Source organism: Podarcis pityusensis, assembly GCF_964106645.2.
Source record: "Podarcis pityusensis genome assembly, chromosome: 18".
NCBI classification, from domain to species: domain Eukaryota; kingdom Metazoa; phylum Chordata; class Lepidosauria; order Squamata; family Lacertidae; genus Podarcis; species Podarcis pityusensis.
The window spans coordinates 7,890,513-7,913,125 of record NC_138043.1 but is presented as its reverse complement, the minus strand read 5'-3'; the positions used below and the strand labels follow the sequence as shown (position 1 = coordinate 7,913,125).

At 46.5% G+C, this 22,613-nt stretch overlaps 1 protein-coding gene across 4 annotated transcripts in view; it reads right to left on the bottom strand.

The window, feature by feature from the left end:
* Positions 1-21,879, bottom strand: part of LOC308467268 (scaffold attachment factor B2-like) — a 35,924-nt gene extending 14,045 nt beyond the window's left edge. For 2 of the 4 annotated variants that reach the window (XM_080988799.1, XM_080988800.1), the window contains exons 1-14: positions 21,535-21,879; positions 17,970-18,057; positions 16,448-16,512; positions 16,087-16,359; positions 13,861-13,923; positions 13,336-13,363; positions 11,845-12,364; positions 11,319-11,365; positions 9,761-9,861; positions 7,785-7,934; positions 7,009-7,112; positions 5,155-5,303; positions 3,134-3,225; positions 2,255-2,391 (exon numbers count right to left, since the gene is read on the bottom strand). In XM_080988799.1, coding sequence (XP_080844925.1) covers positions 2,255-2,391; positions 3,134-3,225; positions 5,155-5,303; positions 7,009-7,112; positions 7,785-7,934; positions 9,761-9,861; positions 11,319-11,365; positions 11,845-12,364; positions 13,336-13,363; positions 13,861-13,923; positions 16,087-16,359; positions 16,448-16,512; positions 17,970-18,057; positions 21,535-21,720 — 2,003 coding nt within the window. In that variant the 5' untranslated portion in view covers positions 21,721-21,879. The remainder of the gene's footprint in view (positions 1-2,254; positions 2,392-3,133; positions 3,226-5,154; positions 5,304-7,008; positions 7,113-7,784; positions 7,935-9,760; positions 9,862-11,318; positions 11,366-11,844; positions 12,365-13,335; positions 13,364-13,860; positions 13,924-16,086; positions 16,360-16,447; positions 16,513-17,969; positions 18,058-21,534) is intronic. The other 2 variants (XM_080988801.1, XM_080988802.1) reach the window with 2 other exon arrangements.
* Positions 21,880-22,613: the final 734 nt, after the last annotated feature.

The following is a 22,613-nucleotide window of genomic DNA, read 5'->3' as shown; positions in this document are numbered from 1 at the left end:
AAGGAAGTGACAGAGACCTATAGAGTAGTGAATATATGAGCTCTGGGGTGGGGGGAGAGAGGAGAAATGTAATAATTACGTGTCAGAAAAGACAAAAAGGTACTCGGGCAACGTTTAATCAGCGGAACGAGAAAGGAAGAAAGAGTTTCACCAGCCAGCCTATGAGCACCCGTCTAAGAGGAAAAATGTGTCAGGCTCTTACATAATAAAGAGCCCTTTAAAATATCCACTTGGAACAATGGGAGCGGCAGGGGGGAAATATGCAGGAGGCTTCACTTGGAAGCTGAACAATCCCCATTAAACTGAAGCAGATAGCACAGATGCCGAGGCAAGTGACAACTGCATAATAGATAATGTCAACGGAGCACAAAGTCATCACTGGATAATGATCTCTGGCTGCTGCGCCAAGGCAGAAATATTTCAAAGCCGGGGGGGGGGCGCGGAGAGAGAAAGAGAGAGAGAAAACGAATCCTCTGGGGTGCTCGTGCCATGCATGGAAACAAGGGTGGAACAAATGAGAGTTAGGCCGTATTGGAGTTCCACTCCATTAGTATAGAAAGCCTATCAGTTCCTTTCTTCCTCCAGCCGCAGACTTGAACCAAGCATCAGCACAGAGCTATCAAGTGCCTTTAGCACTGCCTTTTTTAAAAAAGGACAACAGCACCTTCTCAGCACCGGCAACCAAGTGAGCAACCCTTAACCTGCACAGGAGATCCAGAAGCAGTTTGGGGGCTCCCTCCAGTGGTTCTGCTGAAAGTCACCCTGTGGTAAACACTTGCCCCAGAGTTTTACTCCTAATAGGAGAGGGGGAGTTTTAAGTGGCAGAGTAAGTCCACACATAAACATCCTCTCTCTCTCTCTCTTTGCCACTGCCTAACCACAAAGCCCTGACAGCTAGGGTGGCCCCTGTGAACTGCTCTCAGGAATGCAACCGAACAAGTTCAACCCAGGGAAATGAACGAACTTAAGTTAGCTATGTCCATTACATATCACTGGGACTGCTCTAAGTGGGGTTAACGGAATAGATTACTTCAATGAGTAATCTGCCAATGCAGGGCTGCCTCTGAAGGTTTGAAAACTTTGGCTAGTGCAGAATTCACTGGCCAAGTTGCTCACCGGAGCAAGGCAGTTTGAGCAAATTACACCGATCCTGGTCCGACTGCACTGGCTACCAGTTAATTTCTGGGCCCAATTCAAAGTGTTGGTTTTGACCTATAAAGCCTTAAACTGCTCAGGACTGCAATACCTCAAGGACCACCTCTTTCCATATGAACCTACCCAGACCATGAGATCTTCTGAGGTTCTTATGTTTACCTCCTCCATGAGAGGTCCGGAAGGTGGCAACACGAGAACAGGGCCTGCTCTGCAGTGGCTCCCCGTCTGTGGAATGCTCTCCTCAGGGAAGTTCGCTTGTTCATTATACACCTTTAGGCGCCAGGCAAACGTTCCTTTTTAACCAGGCCTTTGATTGATCTGAGTGACATCCTATGCCCTTCTAAAATGTGGCTCTTTGGGTGGGGGATGTTATTGGGCTATTGTCTTTTATTTTGATTTTATATATTGTGATATTTTCTGTGAACCACACTGAGACCTGCAGGTAGAGGGCGGTATATAAATTCAATAAATAATTCATCATCATCATCATCATCATACCCTATGAAAGGTATGTCACCATTCCAAGGCTCACCACCCAGAAGAATTTGCTGGTGGACAGCATATAAATAAAATGTCTGGAGATGCAAGCACACCTGCGCTTAAAACAGATGATGACAAGAGGTCCCTGTTTTAAGGCTGAAGATGGTTGGAAATGCCTGCTGGTGTTTATCTCAGAAGCAGGGACACCCTTTTCAGGCTGAAAGCTACATTCCCTCTTGGGCAAGCTTCTGGGTGGCCACAGGCTGGTGTTGTGGGTGTGGCCTGGGCGCCAGAAGTGGGTGTGGCAACAGCTAGGACTCTGTGCAGTAGGATACATTCCACCCACCCACAAAACCAGAGGTTTTCCCGCCACCAGCACCTCAACACCTCTCCATCCCGGCAAGAAAGAGGAATCACAATTTGAGGACACATTTCAGTCAGGTAAAAGCACTCAGGGGCGGCGCAGGGTGCAGCCAATGAAAAGAGAAGGGGGGTGAACTGAAGAAAGGAGGGAGGGTCGCCTTAGGTCCACGGGTCAGAAATTGTGTCGATGCCAATCACCTGTCATTCTGCGGAGGGCAGAATTCCGCAGGTGAGGCGAGGGGGGATCCCAACCTACCTCCGCCGCTCGGTCTCTCGGATTTCTCTCTCCCGTTGCCTCTGCCGCTCTCGTTCGCGCTGCTCTTTGATTTTGTCAAAAGACAGAATGTCCTGCTTCTCTTTGCTCTCTGACTTGCGGTCGTGGCTTTTTGTGCTCTGGAGTCGAGAAGTGGGGTGGGGGTGGGGTGAAAGGCAAGGATTAGAAAGATTGACACAAAAGAACGGGGAGATGTCCATTTTCCTGCCGAGAGGACAAGGAGAGAGATTACCACCACCACCCCAATCGTCTTTGCCTCCCAACACAGCGCTGGTGTAATCTTGTTAGGAAGGGGCACTTCTGGACAGATCACATCTGAGAACGTAAGCCCAGCCCTACTGGATAGCACACCAGAGAAGTCCATCTAGCCCTGTGAAAAACAGGGGTGCTCAAGTAAGTTGAGGAGCTTTAGAACACAGGCCAGGAACTGTTTGTTAGGTCAAGGACCACATTCCCTTGGGGCAACGTGCCAGGGCTGTACACTGGCAGGAGGGCAGCAACACAGCCAAAAGTGGGAAGACAGACACTTTTATTTCTGGCACCTCCCTTTCCTCTTTCTGGCACCCGTGTGAAATTGGGCCATAGGCTGCACACACTCCTGCTTTAGAAGCAGAACGATGCCTCCTGGAACTTTTAAATCTCTGGGTTCTCCTCTCGCTGCCCACGCAGGCTCAGTTGAAACCTTTCCAACTCCCGTGACACTATTCCATTACACAAAGGGCGACAGGACTTCTCTGCACATCCAGGGACTGCTGGGTGTGACGATTTATTAGAACTACAAAAGAGAAGGGTGTGGCCTCCCTCCCCTGGCCTTCCTTTCTTTGCTCCGTCTAGTTTTAAGACACCAAACCAATGGCTTACTCTCTCTTTTGATGTGGTTGTGGTTTTCACACTAATCACCGGCTCTCCTTTGGACTTGTCCATGACCACCGTCCGCTCTGTTCCTCGGCTTTCTGCAAGGCAACAATGGGTTTAGGCACTTCAGATCTCTGGAACGAGTGCAAAAATCAGACTAGTCATCGCTCTTTATTGGCAGGCAACTCCCCATTTACAAAGGAGTTGTGTTCTAAGGCAGCGTGAACGTCAGGACATGCGTAAGCCAGCCCTGCCCCGTTCCACCCCCTTCTGGTACTGAAAACGGCGCACGTCAAGAGTCGCAAATGTAACAATCATGCAGAAATGCGGAGTACTGACCACATTGGCTGGGACTGATGGGAGCTGGCAAGGAAGGAACACAGGAAGCTGCCTTATACTGTGTCAGACTATTGAGTCATCTAGCTCAATACTGCCTACACTGACTGCCAGCAGCTCTCCGGGGTTTCAGGCAGGGGGAGGGGGGAGTGTCTTTCAAAGCCTTACTTATCAGAGATCTGAAGCTGAGAAGTTCTTTAAGCAAAGTAGATGCTCTGCCACTCAGCTGTAGCCCTTCCCCTAGCACATATTTCCCAACCTTGGGCCTCCAGCTGTTTTTGGACTACAACTCCCATAATCCTCAGCTAGCAAGACCAGTGGTCAGGGATGATGGGAATTGTAGTTCGAAAACAGCTGGAGGCCCAAGGTTGGGAAACACTGCCCTAGCACATAGGCAAACTAAGGCCCGGGGGCCGGATCCAGCCCAATCAACTTCTAAATCCAGGCTGTGGACGGTCCAGGAATCAGCATATTTTTACATGAGTAGAATGTGTGCTATTATTTAAAATGCATCTCTGGGTTATTTGTGGGGCATAGGAATTCGTTCATTATTTTTTTCAAAATCTAGGCCCCCCACATGGTCTGAGGGACAGTGGACCGGCCCCCTGCTGAAAAAGTTTGCTGAACCCTGACACAGAGGGCCACTGGTCCCTATCCCTTGCTTTAACTATTTGACACTTAGCAAGACAGAAGTCCACCGATGCTACTGTTTGCCGAAGAATGGGGCTGGGGGGGATGGAGAGAGAACAATTCAAACAAGGTAAAATTAGAGGCTAAGAGATGCCTTCTTGTTCGTATCCTTGATAGATCAGACAGGTTTATTTGTGTCTAGTGAGGAAGCCATCACAAAAGCAAATTGAACAAAGGGAACGACATATCCATATGAAACAGGATACATCACAGAGGCTGGAGACAAAAGGAATTGCTCTGAAGAGGTCAAAACTTACTTCCAAGGTACCCCTCTGAGACGCACAAATGAACACAAGCCTAGCATTTTCCAAAGCAAAGGTGCATTTCCCCCTCTGAATGAAAACTGAAGGCATGTTTCAATGCTGTTCTTGAAAAGTTTGCCTTCATCAAATGAGTCTATGCTCTGTATATTTATCTGAGTCACTGTTCTGTCCAGAGTAACCCATCGTGTGGAGGAACGAAAGGCAGCCTGCTCCGGAGGCAGGTCGTTCTGCTGCAGCAGGAGCAACTGAATGACCCCATCACACCAAGTGCAGTCACATGGGTTATCAGCACCCACTACCCCAACTTAGGCCAAATGGAAGCAGGCAAGATCAGAGTTGCAGATCATGCAGAGAAGCAGCAGGCAGCCTCATCTGGGGTTGTTTTGGGCTTGAGGGAGCTTTTCAGTTCTTTAATTTATTCCTCACTGTGCACAGCAATTTGGGAATGACTGGTTTTAAGCAAGCCTCTTCCGAGAGCATTCGTTCAGCTGCCAGGATTGAGCCTCCTACAAGAGCTTCCCCTTGACAAAAAGGTTCAGACTGGTTAGTGAGAGTTTCTCTGCCTACACAATCTCACCCACGCCTTTCCTAAGGGTAGCGTGATATTATTCAGAGGCCTTCTATATCGGATACAAATGTCCAACCCACTCACACGCCCCTCACATGCATGAATCAAGCTCTCAGCAGGGCCATAAATCACACTAAAAAAAGCCACCCACCCCCCACAGCTTTTGTTACCTGATTTAATCGATCGCGAACGGTCAGAGGATCCCTTTTTTTGCTCCTCCATTTCGACCCCCTCTTTCCCATCTCCCACCTCTTTCTCTTCTGACTTTTTGGGGTCATCCTTTTTCTCCAGTTTTTCTTCTTTCTTAAGGCTAGGAGACCTACAAGTACATTATAGCAAAACACACAAAAAAAACTTAAAATACACACACACCTTTGCTGTAAACCTATGGGATTCTAAAGGTGCAGCTAAGATGTCCTTGCAGATCAGACCATCCCATCAATGTTAACAAATAAAGTGGTCAGCAAAAATCTTTTAAGAGAGAAAAAAAAAAGAATTGAGCACCTTTAAAATAAAATTTAAAACGCTTCCTATATTTGCTGGTTTTATTGTATTTTCTGTTTCCTTTTTCATTTTATTTATAAGCAGACCTAGAAACTGATTCTGAAGGGCAGCAGGGAATTTCCTTCATAAGAAGTCAAAGCTACAGAAGCCAGTTTGCGGATTCTAGCGCAATGAGATTCCCATTCTTGACCATTGACTGCACCCATCCAGAACCCTGGGCTGGAAAAGGAGGAGCTAACGTGCTTCTCTGAGTGCACAAAGCACAGCTGCATCGACCAAGAGCCCTGACCTCTTTTCCTTCAACTCCCAGAACAGCTCCACTGCCCCCAAAACTGGAGGGCAGCAGAGAGAGAACACACACACAGACTGTCCACATTTCTGGCTTAAGAGTGGCAGTAACCTTCATTCTCTCGGTGCTAGAGCTGAGCCTGGCCCAATGCTTCCAGCAGTAGCAGCCAGATCTTGGCTTGTTCAAGTAAGTTTGCAGTCCAGAGGTGAAGAACCTCTGGACCGCAAACCAATCATGGCAATTTCCCCAAAGCCACGCCCGCTCACCCAGTGACATCACTGGTGACATCACTGGATGGGCAGGAAGACCCTGTTTAATTCTTCATTGGCTGCTTGCCCGAGTCTCAGTAAGGAACAGGATCGTGCAGCCTAGGCACCAGGATTTGATCGCTGCTCATCACCTAATGAAGCCTTGTGCACAAGCATGCTTGGAAGCAGTCACGTCTCCATGGCCATTAATTTCATGGGGTTCTACTCCGAACATGACTGAAATCCCAGTGTCCAAAACAGGCTGCAGAATGCCAAATTGCTTTCCCCGGTGGAAGGGCTGAGCCAGCAGCAGCCCTTTGCAAGGAGGTAAAGGTACCCCTGACGATTAGGTCCAGTCGTGGCCGCCTCTGGGGTTGTGCGTTCATCTCACTCTATAGGCCGAGGGAGCCGGCGTTTGTCCGCAGACAGCTTCCGGGTCATGTGGCCAGCATGACTACGCCGCTTCTGGCGAAACCAGAGCAGCGCACGGAAACGCCGTTTACCTTCCTGTCAGAGTGGTACCGATTTATCTACTTGCACTTTGACGTGCTTCCGAACTGCTAGGTGGGCAGGAGCTGGGACCGAGCAACGGGAGCTCACCCCATCCTGGGGATTCAAACCGCCGACCTTCCGATCAGCAAGTCCTAGGATCTGTAGTTTAACCCACAGCGCCACTCGCATCCCTTATTTGCAAGGAGGTAGGAAATAACATAATGCAGAACAATGTGAGAACAGAAGGACAGCCTGCCAGATCAGGCCACTGGCCCATCTAGTCCAGTATCGTATTCTCACAGTGGCCAAACTAAATGCCTGTGGGAAGTGTGCTAGCCAGACCCAAACAAAAGAACACTCTCCCCTCCTGTGGTTTCCAGCAACTGGCATTCGGAAGCATTCCTGCCTCCATTTGCTCTGCTCACTCATGCTTTGTCACGAAACGGCTTCAAAGCCCGACACACAGGGGATTATTAAAACTCCCGCTTTACTTTTCCGATTTGGAGTCCGTTGAGTGACGCCTGTCCTTCTCCTTCTTGGCTTCTGTTTCTTTCTTGTCTGATGATGCTTTTTTCCCGGCAGGTTCATTTTTGGCCTGGAATGATATTGAGGAAATTGCTTAGGGCTGGGGCATGCGTGTACACGAGTCAGTAGGATCACACAATAAGATGCTGTTCCTGGGATGAACCACTTGCAAAATAGGGGTGGAAGAAATTTTCAAATGCTTGTCCCCACCCCACCCCACCCCTGAAACCCAAGGTGGTAAACGTGGTTCCCGCTTTCTGAACACAATGCGTTCCCAGAAAGTCATTCATAAGGCAAGCATTCGCATAATGTGCTGATGATTTCCATTATTCTCTATGGGAACATTTCTATGATTTGCTCAATTTCTTTCCCCTCCCCCCATGGTTCCTTCCTGAAAATGGCTGCAAGCAAACCAAAAAGAGAGAAACAAAGGAAAAATGATTTGCCTGATCTCTCTTGCTCCCTGATTTGTCCCATCTCCATCTCTCCCTAAATGATTTCTGCCCCAAAATATCTGCCAGTGACCAACAAAACACAAACAAGTCAGGAAGTGGGCAAACCCTGGCTGTTCGGATATCTGAATTGTGAGGTTTGGGCATAATTCTTTACGTTCAGATAACTGAGTTTGTGAATAACAAGCATTCTCACCATGACACCTGTGTGTACATTTCAGGGTAAAGTTTACCACGAAGGAGTGGGCTGTTTTCGGTCACATTTCTCGTGGGTAGCAAAAAGAACTCACTTTTTCAACAGAAATCATTTTCCCATGCAGTTCTGTCCGATGCAGATGGTTGATGCATTTAGTCGCTTCCTCGGATGAAGACATGGTGACAAAGCCGTAACAGCGAGCGCCGGGACTGCGGGCATTGGTCACCACTTTTGCACCCACCACCTGCCAGGGAGACAGGGAGCAAAGGAGCATGGGCAACTCTGGCACAGCAATGCCGGAGGAAGCAAAATTACCAAGAAGGGGGGGGGGGGAATCTGTTCCAGGAGTCCATTCAACTCCCGAAACGGTTTGAAAACCAAGGCATGGCTTCCGATTGGCTGCAGGAGCTTCCCGTACTCAATTGGAAGCCGCAGAAGCCGCGCCGGACGTTCGGCTTCCGAAAAACGTTCACAAACCCGGAACACTCACTTTCAGGTTTGCAGAGTTCGGGAGCTGACTTGTTCGGGAGCCAAGCCGTTTGAGTACCAAGGTACAGTGGTACCTCAGGTTACATACGCTTCAGGTTACATATGCTTCAGGTTACAGACTCCGCTAATCCAGAAATAGTGCTTCAGGTTAAGAACTTTGCTTCAGGTTGAGAATAGAAATCGTGCAGCGGGGGCGCAGCAGCAGCAGCAGGAGGCCCCATTAGCTAAAGTGGTCTTCAGGTTAAGAACAGTTTCAGGTTAAGTACGGACCTCCGGAACAAATTAAGTACTTAACCCGAGGTACCACTGTACAGTTACGAACTTAATTCGTTCAGGAGGTCCGCTCCTAACCTAAAATTGTTCTTAACCTGAGGTACCACTTTAGCTAATGGGGCCTGCCGCTGCTGCCAGCACACGATTTCTGTTCTCATCCTGAGGTAAAGTTCTTAACCCGAGGTACTACTTCTGGTTAGTGGAGTTTGAAACCCAAAGTGTTTGTAACCCAAGGTGTTTGTAACCCAAGTTACCACTGCACTGCAATAGTAGAAGCAGGTTTCTGCCAGCTGCCAGCAACTGGATTAATGCCTCCTAAACGTACCATAGGGCTGGGGCCTCGAATAAACCATAATTTCAAGCACCGGGAGTTTCCCAATCCCCCCCTCCTTTTTTGCCTGTCAACAGTGCTCCCTGTTTAGGGGGTTAGTTCCTAAATGTCTCATACAGTGGAACCTCAGTTTTCAAACGTAATCCATTCCAGAAGACCATTCGACTTCCGAAACCTTCAAAAACCGAAGATCAAAGGGCGGCCGGCAAAATCCATTGATAAAATGGAGAAATGTCCCTCGGTTCAAACGGTTTTCGGCATTCGGGTTCCGAATTGTCTGTCAATGGAGACATTCGAGAACCAAGGTTCCACCGTATTATTACTGTATACAACACTAAAGACAGTGTATTGCAGAAACAGTTTGGGGTGCTATTCAACACCAAATATTTCTGGCAAAATGTTTCATGATTAAGTCAGACATCATTAAGAGACAAATTACAATTTTCTTCACATTTACATTTGAATGAAAGACTGCAGGTGTGGTGGAGGGGGGTAACGCAAGTCTCGCCCCACCCCTTTGCAGGAAATCAGTGTAATGTAGCCAATGTGATCATCAATATAATTGATGCATGAATAATACACTGATAGGCCTGTGCTGTTTTGGTTTCTTGGAAGAAGGAGCTAACTTCACTGACGCCAGTGTTTGTTTACTGCTGACATACACTTGACAGATTGATCATTTGCAGATGAAAGGTGAATGAAAACCCGTTACAAAGTGAATAGGTGTTTTCAGCTTAGAATGGTTTCTTCAAAACTAGTTGCAGCTTCCAGCCTGAAGGAAGCCCAGCCTGTTTATGTTCCAGAGCTATTTATTTGGGTTGGTTTTTAGTGGTATGGGTTAAATCCAAGAAGGGTAGGGGCAGTGGAAGGGAGGGAAGACGAAAGACGCTCACCCTGGCATGTATAAAAGGACAACTTGAATAAAAGACTGACGAGCTCAATACTTTCAGCCTTGTTTGTTTCTGGAAAATGCTTACCTTTCCATATTTGCTAAATAGGTTCTTCAGATCTGTAGCTCTGGTGGAAGAGGAAAGACCACTAACCCACAGATTTCTGCCAGAACTACCACCAGCCCGACCTAAGTTGGAAGGGGGGAGAGGAGAGAAATGGTAAATATCTACATCCAAAAAGAAAGGAAGACAGCATCGCAGAAGCAGACAGACTTGGAAGTTTTCTTTGGTTCTGGCCCACCTGAGAGCTCATGAGGGATTCTGATCTAACTTCAACAATACTATATCAAGATGTGCTTGAACTATGACTTCCATCAGCGCCAATATATGGCCATGCAGCCGATGGGAGTTGTAGTCCAAAACCAAATTTTTCAAACCTATGTGGTGTTTTAATGCGTTTCTCTCCACAGGGGCTGAAAATGTTAAAAAGTGCTTGTTTGGGCAGAAGCAACTATAGCTAAGAATGTTGGACGAGCATCACCTGAAGACTTATGGAGTAGACAAGAAGGGCTAGAAAGACGAAGAGCATAATGAAGCATCACAGGAATGACTAAGGACAATGCCAAAGATACAGTGGTACCTCGCAAGACGAATGCCTCGCAAGACAAAAAACTCGCTAGACGAAAGGGTTTTTTGTTTTTTGAGCTGCTTCGCAAGACGATTTTCCCTATGGGCTTGCTTCGCAAGACGAAAACGTCTTGCAAGTTTGTTTCCTTTTTCTTAACACCGTTAATACAGTTGCGACTTGACTTCGAGGAGCAACTCATAGCACGCGGTGTGGTAGCCTTTTTTGAGGTTTTTAAAAACTTTGGTGATTTTTGAAGCTTTTCCAAAACTTTCCCGACACCGTGCTTCGCAAGACGAAAAAAATCGCAAGACAACAAAACTCGCGGAACGAATTAATTTCGTCTTGCGAGGCACCACTGTACCTTATTTCGTTTGGTTGGGGGGGGGGGGGAGAATGCCACTGTTTTTCATCAAGTTCACTTTTTGAGGTCACTTTTCTCAAAATCTTTTTTTTTCCCTTGGGGGCCCAAATCAAACTCACAGCAGGGCCTTAAATCACACTGCTGGTTTAGGCAAATTTGACATACACCCCCCCTTAATTTCAGCGTATCATGTCATACTCGCAGAAGACCCACGGATATGGCTAGCTTTCAATGTGTCTATTCCATGTATAGCTTAGTGATACTACCCACTACGTGCAAAGAGGATTGGAGAACTTTGTAGGCATTTATATTTTAGAAACAATCTTCTCCTTTTTTACTGTCTATGTGTGTGGAAGTGAGCTTTATATAGCAGGGGAATGTCCCATTATCTTCCACCCATTTGGTAGAAGCGCCGATTCAAGTTAGAAATTACATTCAAGACCATTTAATATTAACCAAATTACTCTTTCAGAGAAACTTAGTGTCCCACTTGGTCACACCTGGAAGTAGACCTGCTGAAATTAATGGAAATTCATTTAGATCCGTTAATGTCAACGGGTCGATTCAGAGCTTAGTTGGATTCTGGTCGCTACCTACAAGTAGGATTTGAGGATAACTATGAATGACGACAGCAAAGAATCGTTGTTACAGCTTACCTTTCTCATCCTTTGAAACACTTTTAGCCTCTGCATCCTTATTAGAGCTAAAGACAGGGGGGGAAACAAAGAACTTTACTCAACAAGAATGAGGCCATGAGAAAAAGAGCACACAAGGCTGTGTCTGCTATGATCAGATACCTACCAGAAAAATAATGTGAAAGGAATTAACCCTTTTTAAGGGGTATCTTTAAGAACTCAACAAGGAGGGTCAGAGGTGATGAAACAGAGCTACCACTTAGAGTGGACAAAGGTCAACTTGCAAAACTGAGAAATAAAATAAATGCTTAATGAGAAATGGGCTGGGGAGGGGGAGAACATAGCGAACCACGTTCTACAAAAAAGGTGCGCAAGGACAACTAATAAAAAAAAAAGGAAAAGATTTTTATTTGGAACAAGCTATCATCAGGTTAAGGCCCTTGCAACAGGGCCCCTTTGGAGGAATTCACAGCGCATTTGCATTCATAAACGACCAATGGGGAAGAAAAAAAGAGAGCATCTGGTCTAAAACGGAGAAAAAACAAACCTCATGTTCTGATCACCACCCTCTTGGGCAGAGGACTCTTCCTCACAATTAGCCTTGGCTTCCATCTTCTCGGCATCTTGGCTAACCACCTGGAAACCTGCGTCCTTCTCCGCAGTTTCCTCACTACTGGCTTCCAGAGTTTGGGCTGCTTTGCTACTCTCACCACTTCCTTCTCCTCCTCCTCCTCCACCACCACACCTGCTCTCTACCGCTAAAGAGTCAGAGTCCAGGTTAGCTTCCTCTACTGTCTCTTCGCTCGGCTCCCCTTTCGCTACCACTAAGTGCTTCGCTTCATCCTCCTCGCTCTTGGCCGCAGCCTGGCCTGACTGGCTGTCCGTATCTAAAAGCTCTTCGTCCGACTGAGCGACGGCAGTGGCAAGTGTGTCTTCCTCTTCCTGGGCTTCCTGTTTGACCGGCAACGAGATATTCTCTTCCTGTGCCTGCTCTGCTTCAGGAGCTTCTTCTTTAAGGGGCTCAGATTTACAAGTGTCACCCAAAATGTCGAGCATTTTCTCATTTTCTATGGATTTAACAGGAATAGAATGGCACAAGGTTTAATCACCAGGGAAACACAGCAAAGACAAATGCGGAATGGGCATGGCTGCCAGACTTAACACTGAGAGAACGGCTAAGGCTACACAGAGATTGGAAAACCCCTTGGGTATACCACATTCAAATGCCTAACACTAACTTCAGTCTTACATGGCTATCAAGGCAAAGCCTGAAAAGAGAGAAGGAAGAAAAACCTTTATGTGCGGCGTTCCCAGCTTGCTCCTCATTTGTCTTCACGCGGTTGTGCTGCTTTCCGTTTTTCCACATTTTTTTCCTCCCCAGAAATGAGCTTTGAAAGTCCATGATGCTTATACAGACTGCACGGATTCTCTTTCAGACAGTTCAACTCCCGGATTTTATTTATTTATTCTACTGAAATTCTTTCAAGGAGACCAGTCCGTACGTGAACACCAAGAACAACTTCGGGTGGGAATGAGAAGACATTCATAGTCCAGAAAAGCAAGTGATGGGAATTTCCATGACCGACCCATCTTCCGTCTTTCCAAGAATCCACTTTGCAATTTGGGTCCCTGCCTTTGCTGACTCTAGTCAAAGTTACAGAACCAAGGCACTGGGTAATATCACAAGATCTGCTCTGTACACAGGAATTGCTCATTAAGCTCAGTGTACTCCCCAATTAAGGGATTTAAAAGCAAACCGCTGTCTTGAAAGACTGGTCTTGGGCCATATTAATAATAGGATGCTGTTGCAGATCTGGTGATATGACCAGATTTCCAATCTCTGTGGCTTTTTCTCCCTTTTTTTTTGGTGTGTGTGTGTGTGATCTGGACTTTGCGCCAGTTACGAATAAGTGAACCACAAATACTAGTGGAATAAAACCTAAAAAGAGTAACTAAAGGGATTTGTGTGCAAAATCTATGTGGAAGGTTAAGGGCCAGGGAGAGCAAGGTGTTTTGTTTTGTTTTTAAGTATCAGTACCTGATTCCAAGGGAAATTCTTCGAGCTCCTATTAAAATAATAAACAGGGGAAGGGTGGAAACAAGCAAAAGTTACAATACTCCATTGTACGGCAAGATGAAAAGTCAACGCAACGCAAAATCTGCCGCAACAGCATAACACCTTCCCCAGAGATGACTCGGTGGCTAGCATGAACCATTTGTATGCTTTGTCCCATCTCTGGGTTGTCTGAAACTATGTAGATTCATTTAAATTAATGTAACCCAAGTTAGTCCTGCCCATCAGCTTCAAGGAGCCTACTCTGAGTCAGGCAAGCTTCGGGTACAGCCCACAATCTCAACGCCACAATGATGGCTGAGCAGCAAAGGCGAAAGAGCTACCGCAATTGTTTTTAACCCAATGAACCATGGTTCTTTAGCTGAATGAATCCCACCCTACCTATTTGCTGCCACCAGAATGTATGGCTCTTTCTTTCTACATATATATTCTCTGTCTATTCTACATCTATCTATCTAGACACACAGAGAGAGGAAAGAAAAAAGTTACCTTCACATCTGTAAAATCAGAGGGCACCAGATCGAGGGTGTTTCTGGCCTCTTCGCCTTCCACCTATAAGCAGTGAAGAACAGCGTCAAACTTCCTGAAACACCAGTGTTTCTTCACTGAAAACCAAGAATGAATCGGAAATAGGGAGACCCCCTCCAACTGCCCTTTAGTTGCCACCTCATCCCCCCTAACCAGCTGGTAGTTAAATAATATTTTCTACCTCTTTAAGAACAATGGTAAACGAAACTGGGGGAATTTAAAAAAACAACAACGATGAAAAATGACAGCAAATTCTTTGAGAGTGATGTTGCTTCAATGGTTAATGGTTTTAATGGGGTTAATGGGGAAGGGCCACAGCTGAGCAGTAGAGCGTTCCAGGTTCAATCCCAGGCAACTCCAAGTCGAGCAAGGAAACTCTAGGGAGCAGCTGCCAGTCAGTGCAGGCAATTCTGAGCTAGATGGGTCAAAGGACTGACTCAATATGAGGCAGCTTCCTCAGTTCCCATATTCCAGGGCACATCATGCCTTCAGATTCCTCCCTCTTACCTCCTCTCTAAGTCACCTGTTATATACACAGTAAAAGGATGTTGCTTAGCACGGAAGCAAACCACTGGTCTCTCCACCCACAAAAAAAACTAAACTAAACGGTGTTGCATTAAAGAAACAGGACCTAAATGTACCCCCAGTAGGTTTTGTCTAAACCACTAGCAGTGCTACCCCAAACTGCAAGGGACATGAGACAATGCTATTCTACCCAGGGTAAGGCTGGTGAGGGAAGAGAAACTCAGCTTGGCCTCCAGGTGGTCATGCTGGACTCTGAAGTACAAGAATAAGCCCTAATAAGCCTTTTAAAACCAGTGCTCCAGAGTGTGGGCAGGTGCACACGTTTTGCCACAACTGAACTGTGGATCACATATACTAAGGCCTGGCCTCAGCATTTCATGCACACACATACACCCTAAAGTAACGATTCCCCAGCACGTTTACTTTGCACAGGTAAGCACTTGCAGAGGTAACATTCAAGCCCGCGTCTCCCAAATCCAAGCACTCCGTGAACTAAGCTAGCTCTTGCCCTTCCCCAAGACCTCAGGGAAGTTAAGATGCTTCACAAATGAAATCATCCCTGGCACCCCAATTCTAAACACCTGGCTTTGGAATCCGCTCACAAATTCCTTTTGAAGTTGGCGGGCCTAGCGTTAGATCCAGTGTTCGAAACTCTCATTGTTCTAGGCGCATTTTGCGATAGGGAATTTCATTAGCATGAGCAGTTTCTGAGCTCTGGGTGCAGTACTGTGCATAAGATTTCAGATTAAAACTGCAGAGTAGAAAGATAGGTGGACCTTTTTCTGCCTCCCCACTTCCAGCTACTCTCTGAAGACTGGAGAAGAGATCCTCTTAAGAATATCATGGGGGGTGGGCAGGGGAAGGACTAGACCATGTAAAAAATGAATGGAATATTTTAGCTGCAGTTCATTCATTTTCCGCTTTGTATTCTTGTTATTAAAAAGTGTGCCTAGACATTCCGTTGTTGCGCCCATGTGCCATTTAGCTCCTAGCTTCCATATCTCAGTTTCTAACAATGGTTAAATCCCAAGCTAGCTTAAATCTGCACAGAATGACACGTTGAGCTTCTGGGGTTGCATCCAATTAAGTTCAGGAAAGAGGAGACCCACTTAAACGAACAAGATTTAAGCTGGCCATGTCCGTTCATTTCACCGGATCTACTCTGGAGTAGAACAAACATAGGATACAACCCCTGATTTCTTTTGTTAACTACAAGTATAGAGGAGCTAAGCTGGCTATCAATTCTTGATAGATTCAAGTGTCCTGATTCTAAGGACAACAAATGGCTTGCTCAGAACCGTTTTGCTTCAAGCAAAACTTGAGCTGGGCTGCATTCGGCAAAGGCCTCCAGACACACAGGAAGATGAGCAAATGGAAATGCATGTGAAAAGGAAAAGAAAGAAAAAAATTTAACCATTTTTTTATAAAAAAAATAAAAACTATTTCTGGAATCTTTCTACTGCAACGTTTATGATGCATGCATTTAAAGCTTATAGGTTTTAGTAAAAAAAAAATGCAACGGCTTTGGACAAACACAAGGGGGGCAAGAATCAAATGGGATATTTTTTTAAAAAAAAACCCAAATTATTTCCACTTTAAGAAAATTAATGGAAGTTGTGGCGATTATTCAGACGGCATGTATTTTTTAAAAGAGATGCATACCATGGCTACTGGTATTTCTCTCGATTCTTCTTTAATGTCTGACATATGTGGAAGTGCCTCCATGTTACCTACAGGACATCCTGAAAGCTGCTCTGGAAGTTCTCTCCTTTCTGCACCAGCATTTTCTTTACTATCAGACTCAGAGGAGGAGCCAAGTCTACTATCAGCACAGTCATCTACACCACTGCCGTTATCTATTTCAGCTTCATCTAACAAATTTATATCCATCATGTCAATATCCTGCAAGTTATCCAAACTTGCTTCAATATCCTCCTGTGAAAAGAGAAAAAGGCCGTATATATAATTGCCGTCAGGACTCCAAGGCAGAACTGTTACTGCGCGGCTGCAAAGCTAGTTGTACCTGCCCATCTCCAGAGTCATCCTCAAGCCCGTTGTCTTCAACTCCCTCTTCCTCTGGTCTACGCCCTAGTAAGATAAGGGTTATTAAAACGCATGCATGCATACATACAGACAGACAGACAGAATAATCTTTATTCAGGGCCCATTCTGCAATGCAAATGAAAAATGTAAATAGAATCAGGTTCAACTAAGGCCTAGTGCTCACTAACAACTCTGGCTCTAACCAGAAAGCCAGGGAAGTAATGATTAAAGAATGCTGGACTAGGTTAAAGGTAAAGGTAAATGCTGGACTTGGGACCTTGGAGACCAGGGGTCAAATTCCCGATCAGCAACGAAGCAAACAGGTTGGCCTTCAGCCAATCACTCACTCTCAGCCAGGTTTGTTTTGATGATAAAAATGGAGTAAAGTATGTATGCCACCAAGGGACGCGGGTGGCGCTGTGGGTTAAACCACAGAGCCTAGGACTTGCTGATCAGAAGGTCGGCGGTTCGAATCACTGTGACGGGTGAGCTCCTGTTGCTCGGTCCCTGCTCCTGCCAACCTAGCAGTTCGAAAGCACATCAAAGTGCAAGTAGATAAATAGGTACCGCTCTAGCGGGAAGGTAAACGGTGTTTCCATGCGCTGCTCTGGTTTGCCAGAAGCGGCTTAATCATGCTGGCCACATGACCCGGAAGTTGTCTGCGGACAAACATCGGCTCCCTCGGCCAATAAAGTGAGATGAGCGCCGCAACCCCAGAGTCGGTCACAATTGGACCTAACGGTCAGGGGTCCCTTTACCTTTATGTATGCCACCTCAAGCTCCTTGGAGGAAAAGTGGAGTATAAATTTCACAAATAAATAAGGCCCACAATGTTGTCAAGATGGGTCAATGCAATATCTACCCCAATACCCTTTGCCATTTTTCACTACAACCCAAACATCCATTTGGAGATCCGTTGCTAAATGCTTTGCCGTATGTACGGGAAAGTGTGCTACTGCTGCCACCCAACCTAGATCAGGCCGCAACACAGCAGCGGGTCCTGACTCACTAGTTGGTGATGAACAGTCTGCTCCAAATCAGCAGCCTTTTAGGCTAAAGGGCGATATCTAAATGGCATAAATGAGTAATAATTAAATAAATGCATTGCACCAATAGGAAAAGGAAAAACCCACCAGAAAAATCAATGTATCTGCAAAAATGGGGGGGGGGGGGTTGTTTTGTTTTTAGTTTCCGCTTTGTTAAATATGCCGTTTGGCAATTTTATTTGTTTTGGTGTAAGTTGCCTAGAAGATTAGGCAGGTCATAAACTGAATACATACAGCAAATGAAGCAGTAAACATATTTCAATGCTGCTTCAGACTAAAGGCGAAGGGGAGGGTAACTGAGTGCTTGATATAGGAATTCTTGAGCACAACTCTGTGATTTGTCCAGACACTCTGTCTTAAGCAAATGCTCTTTCTCAGCATTTTGGGGGAGTCACAGCTACAGGCAAGTTAACCCTACACATGCAAGCAGAACTCCTCCCCTATTCCCCGGCATACCTTTGCTGTTCCTCTTGGGCGTCTTCTTTGTGGTTATTTCTGTCACTACTGGAATCTCTTCAGGGTCTCCCCCCTCCTCCTCAACAGCCTGTTAAAAGAACATAGGGTTAAGCATTTACTTTACAACTCACTCTTCAGGACAAGCCCATGGCCCTTCTCAGGACAAAATAACTACACTGCAAGATTTTGAAGCAGGAATGATCAGATCTCTGGCGGGCTAGGAACAAAGGTGGAAGCTGTTTTCTAGTTCTGCGGGATCTCTCAGCGGCCTTTGATACCATCGATCATGACATTCTTCTGGACCGTCTAAAGGAAGGAGTTGGGGACACTGTTATACAGTGGTTCCACTCCTTCCTCCTGGGCAGTGTTCAGAAAGTAGTGTTGGGGGATGAGGGTCCTGTCCTCTCCCCCATGCTTTTCAACATCTATATGAAGCCGGTGGGAGAGATCATCAGGGGGTTCAGGCTGTCCATTCATCAGTATGCGGATGATACCCAGCTCTACCTCTTTTTCAAATCAGGACCAGTGAAGGTCCTGTGTGAGTGCCTGGAGGCGGTTGGAGGATGAATGGTGGCTAACAGATTGAGGCTAAATCCTGACAAGCCAGAAGTACTGTTTTGGGGGGACAGGGGGGACAAGTGTGGGGGACTCTCTGGTTCTGAATGGGGTAACTGTGCCCCTGAAAGACCAGGTGCGCAGCCTGGGAGTCATTTTGGACTCGCTGCTGTCCATGGAGGTGCAGGTAAGTTCTGTGTCCAGGGCAGCTGTCTACCAGCTCCATCTGGTACGCTGGCTGAGATCCTACCTGCCTGCAGACTTTCTCGCCAGAGTGGTGCATGCTCTAGTTATCTCCTGCTTGGATTACTGCAATGCGCTCTGCATGGGGCTACCTTTGAAGGTGACCCAAAAAACTGCAACTAATCCAGAATGCGGCAGCAAGACTGATGACTGGGATTGGCCATTGAGTCCATATAACACCGGTCCCAAAAGACTACATTGGCTCCCAGTACGTTTCCAAGCACAATTCAAAGTGCTGACCTTTAAAGCCCTAAATGGCCTCGGCCCAGTATACCCAAAGGAGCGTCTCCACCCCCATCGTTCAGCCCGGTCCAGCTGAGGTCCAGCTCCAAAGGCCTTCTGGCGGTTCCCTCCCTGCGAAAAGTGAGGTTACAAGAAACCAGCAGAGGGCCTTTTCAGTAGTGGTGCCCGCCCTGTGGAACGCCCTCCTGTCAGATGTCAAGAAAATAAACAACTATCCAACTTTTAGAAGACATCTGATGGCAGCCCTGTTTAGGGAAGTATTTAATATTTGAAGTTTTATTCTGTTTTTAGTCCTCTGTCGGGAGCCACCCAGAGTGGCTGGGAAAACTCAGCAAGGTAGGTGGGGTATAAATAATAAAATTACTATTGTTATTATCATTATTATTATTAGCTGTCACAAATTACTGCTGTTCTGTTAACTGTCACTTATCAGAATGTACTTTTGCATTATACACACACACAAACGTACAGAAAAAATGCACTAAGCTCTACATACTATACTTTCTGCATTTCATTGCCTGTTGACTCCTGTTTTTATCACTTTCCCTTCTATGTATGTGTATGTATAATTATACACATATATATACATTGCTACAACACACACTATTAAATATAACATTTCATGAGCTTCAGTGAAACCATGCAGGGAGGGCTTTGTCTTTTTTTACGATATGTTCGCATCACAATACTGCTGCCATTATGAGCCATCTTAAGCTCAAACTGCGGCCCGTAACTATGTCCTGTTTCAAAACCAACACAGACCACAAAAGCTGTAGAAATAAAGCTTGAAACATTTCCACATCATGGGTTTGGGACGATGGGCAGAGCTGGCAGGTGCAATCAGTGATATTGTGAGAGCACAGCCCACAGTTCTTACAATGACAAGCCAAAATGGGGGAAAAGGCCCTGCTTTTATGTTGCCACCACATAGGATTTTTCCGGACCTCAATTGTCCAACTGTGGATTTGCGAACTTCTTTTCTGGTCTCTGTTTTAACTATACCAAAGTGCATGTAACTAGAATCATGTCCCCGTCCCCCCAACGCACTCTCCTTTAGATTCTAGCTTTAGATTCATAGACTGAAGAGTTGGAAAGGGCCCCAAAGGCTCAAATAGTGCAGTGTTTCCCAACCTTGGGCCTCCAGCTGTTTTCGAACTACAATTCCCATCATCCCTGACCACTGGTCTTGCTAGCTGAGGATTATGGGAGTTGTAGTCCAAAAACAGCTGGAGGCCCAAGGTTGGGAAATGCTGATCTAGTGCAACACCCCTGGAAGGCACGAAGCATACCTCAAGAACCCCTGACAAAAACCTCCAAGGAGGGGGAGCCCACCATCTTCCAAGGTCCCCTTGTCCTACTGTCAGACTGCTCTTATTGCCAAAATGCTCCTTCTAAACATTTAGTTTAGTTAAGGTAATTTTGATCCGATTCAGAATTTTCACTTTTTGTACGCTTGTGTAAGCATGGCTGTGAAAAAAATTTCGGGTTTTTTTATGCTTCTATCTCTTTGCAAGCAGCTTTGAAGTCGCCGTTTTGTTTGTTTGAGACCAGGCGGTGTTTTGAGATTTTATTAAATCAATAGAGAACCTCCTTTCTTTTCGTTTGAACCCATCCATCCGGCTCCTTCCATTTTGGAGGAGGAACAACAGCAGTAGCAGCAGCAGCAGGATAGTAATCATAACAATTATAAAGCTTGCTAATGTTTCACAACTTTTTATGTGCTGTAAGCCACCCAGAGTGACTGGGGAAACCCAGCCAGATGGCCGGGGTATAAACAATAAAATTACTATAATTATTATATGTTGTTGTTGTCGTCATCTTCCACGTGACAGCGCTTCGGATACCAGTAGACTGTAGCCTCTTCGGGGCAGAGGTGCCAACACTCGACTTGGTCAAAGGCCTGGAAACGATGCCTTATGAGGAACGGCTAAGAGAGCTGGGCATGTTTAGCCTGGAGAAGAGGAGGTTAAGGGGTGATATGATAGCCATGTTCAAATATATAAAAGGATGTCACATAGAGGAGGGAGAAAGGTTGTTTTCTGCTGCTCCACAGAAGCGGACACGGAGCAATGGATCCAAACTACAAGAAAGAAGATTCCACCTAAACATCAGGAAGAACTTCCTGACAGTAAGAGCTGTTCGACAGTGGAATTTGCTGCCAAGGAGTGTGGTGGAGTCTCCTTCTTTGGAGGTCTTTAAGCAGAGGCTTGACAACCATATGTCAGGAGTGCTCTGATGGGGTTTCCTGCTTGGCAGGGGGTTGGACTCGATGGCCCTTGTGGTCTCTTCCAACTCTAGGATTCTATGATTCTATGATTCTATGACTTTTTACAGGCAACCAGAGATCGATACCTAAGCGGACTCGGAATACCGCGCTCCCAAAGGGCGTCTACCTGCTCGGAGTCTACAGAGCCACAGGAGGGAGGGGGAGGGCTAAGGCCACCGGAGGCGCACGCGCAGTATGCATTTAACCTCTTGCACGCCGGCGCGTTTTTAATCTACCCCCCCCCCGACGCTTCTTCACCTTCCTGAGCCGCTCGAGGAGGACGCTCTTGACGCCGCTGCTGTCCAAGCTGCGCCGCTTCAGCTCGGCCCGCAGGTCGATCACCCGCAGGTCGCTCAGGCGACGCGTCGCCCCGAAGGAGACATCCGACTCGCTGCCGCCGCTGAGGGGAACCGCCGCTTCGCCGGCCAGGTTCTCCGCCGCCATCGGAAGGAACTTGCCTCCTCGGCTCTTTTTTTTTTTTAAAAAAACTGCTTTTCTTTAGCAAGAAATATTTAAAATACAGCAATAAAATAAAATAAAAAATTAAAGTGGCAGTTTGCGCGGCGCGCGCCTCCTCTCCCTACGCACAAAATGGCGGCCGCAGCTCTACGCGCAGGCGCAGAGCAGGCGGCGCCCGCTGCGACGCATGCTCAAGAGTGCACGATCCGCTCTGGCGCATGCGCCATTGGTTGAGCGAGCCCAGGCGGGAAGGAAACTTTGCCGCTTTGCGCGCATGCGTAATAGGGAAAGTGGCGGTGGGGGGTGATTTAAGGGACAAGAATTATCAGTAGCGTTTTGTCCTGGAAAAGCCCCATGGGTGGGCAAATCACTTTTCTCTCAGCCTCAGTTCAACAAAAGCAACCACAACCAAATATGCCGTAATAATAATAATAACAATAATAATAATAATAATAATAATAATAATAATAATTTGTTTATACCCCGCCCATCTGGCTGGGTTTCCCCAGCCACTCTGGGCGGCTTCCAAAAAAATATTAAAATACTGCAATACATCAAACATTAAAAGCTTCCCTAAACAGGGCTGCCTTCAGATGTCTTCTAAAAGTCTGGTAGTTGTTGTTCTCTTTGACATCTGGTGGGAGGGCGTTCCACAGGGCGGGCGCCACCACCGAGAAGGCCCTCTGCCTGGTTCCCTGTAACTTGGCTTCTCGCAGCGAGGGAACCGCCAGAAGACCCTCAGTGCTGGTCCTCAGTGTCCGGGTAGAACGATGGGGGTGGAGACGCTCCTTGAGATATACTGGACCGAGGCCATTGAGGGCTTTAAAGGTCAGCACCAACACTTTGAATTGTGCTCGGAAACGTACTGGGAGCCAATA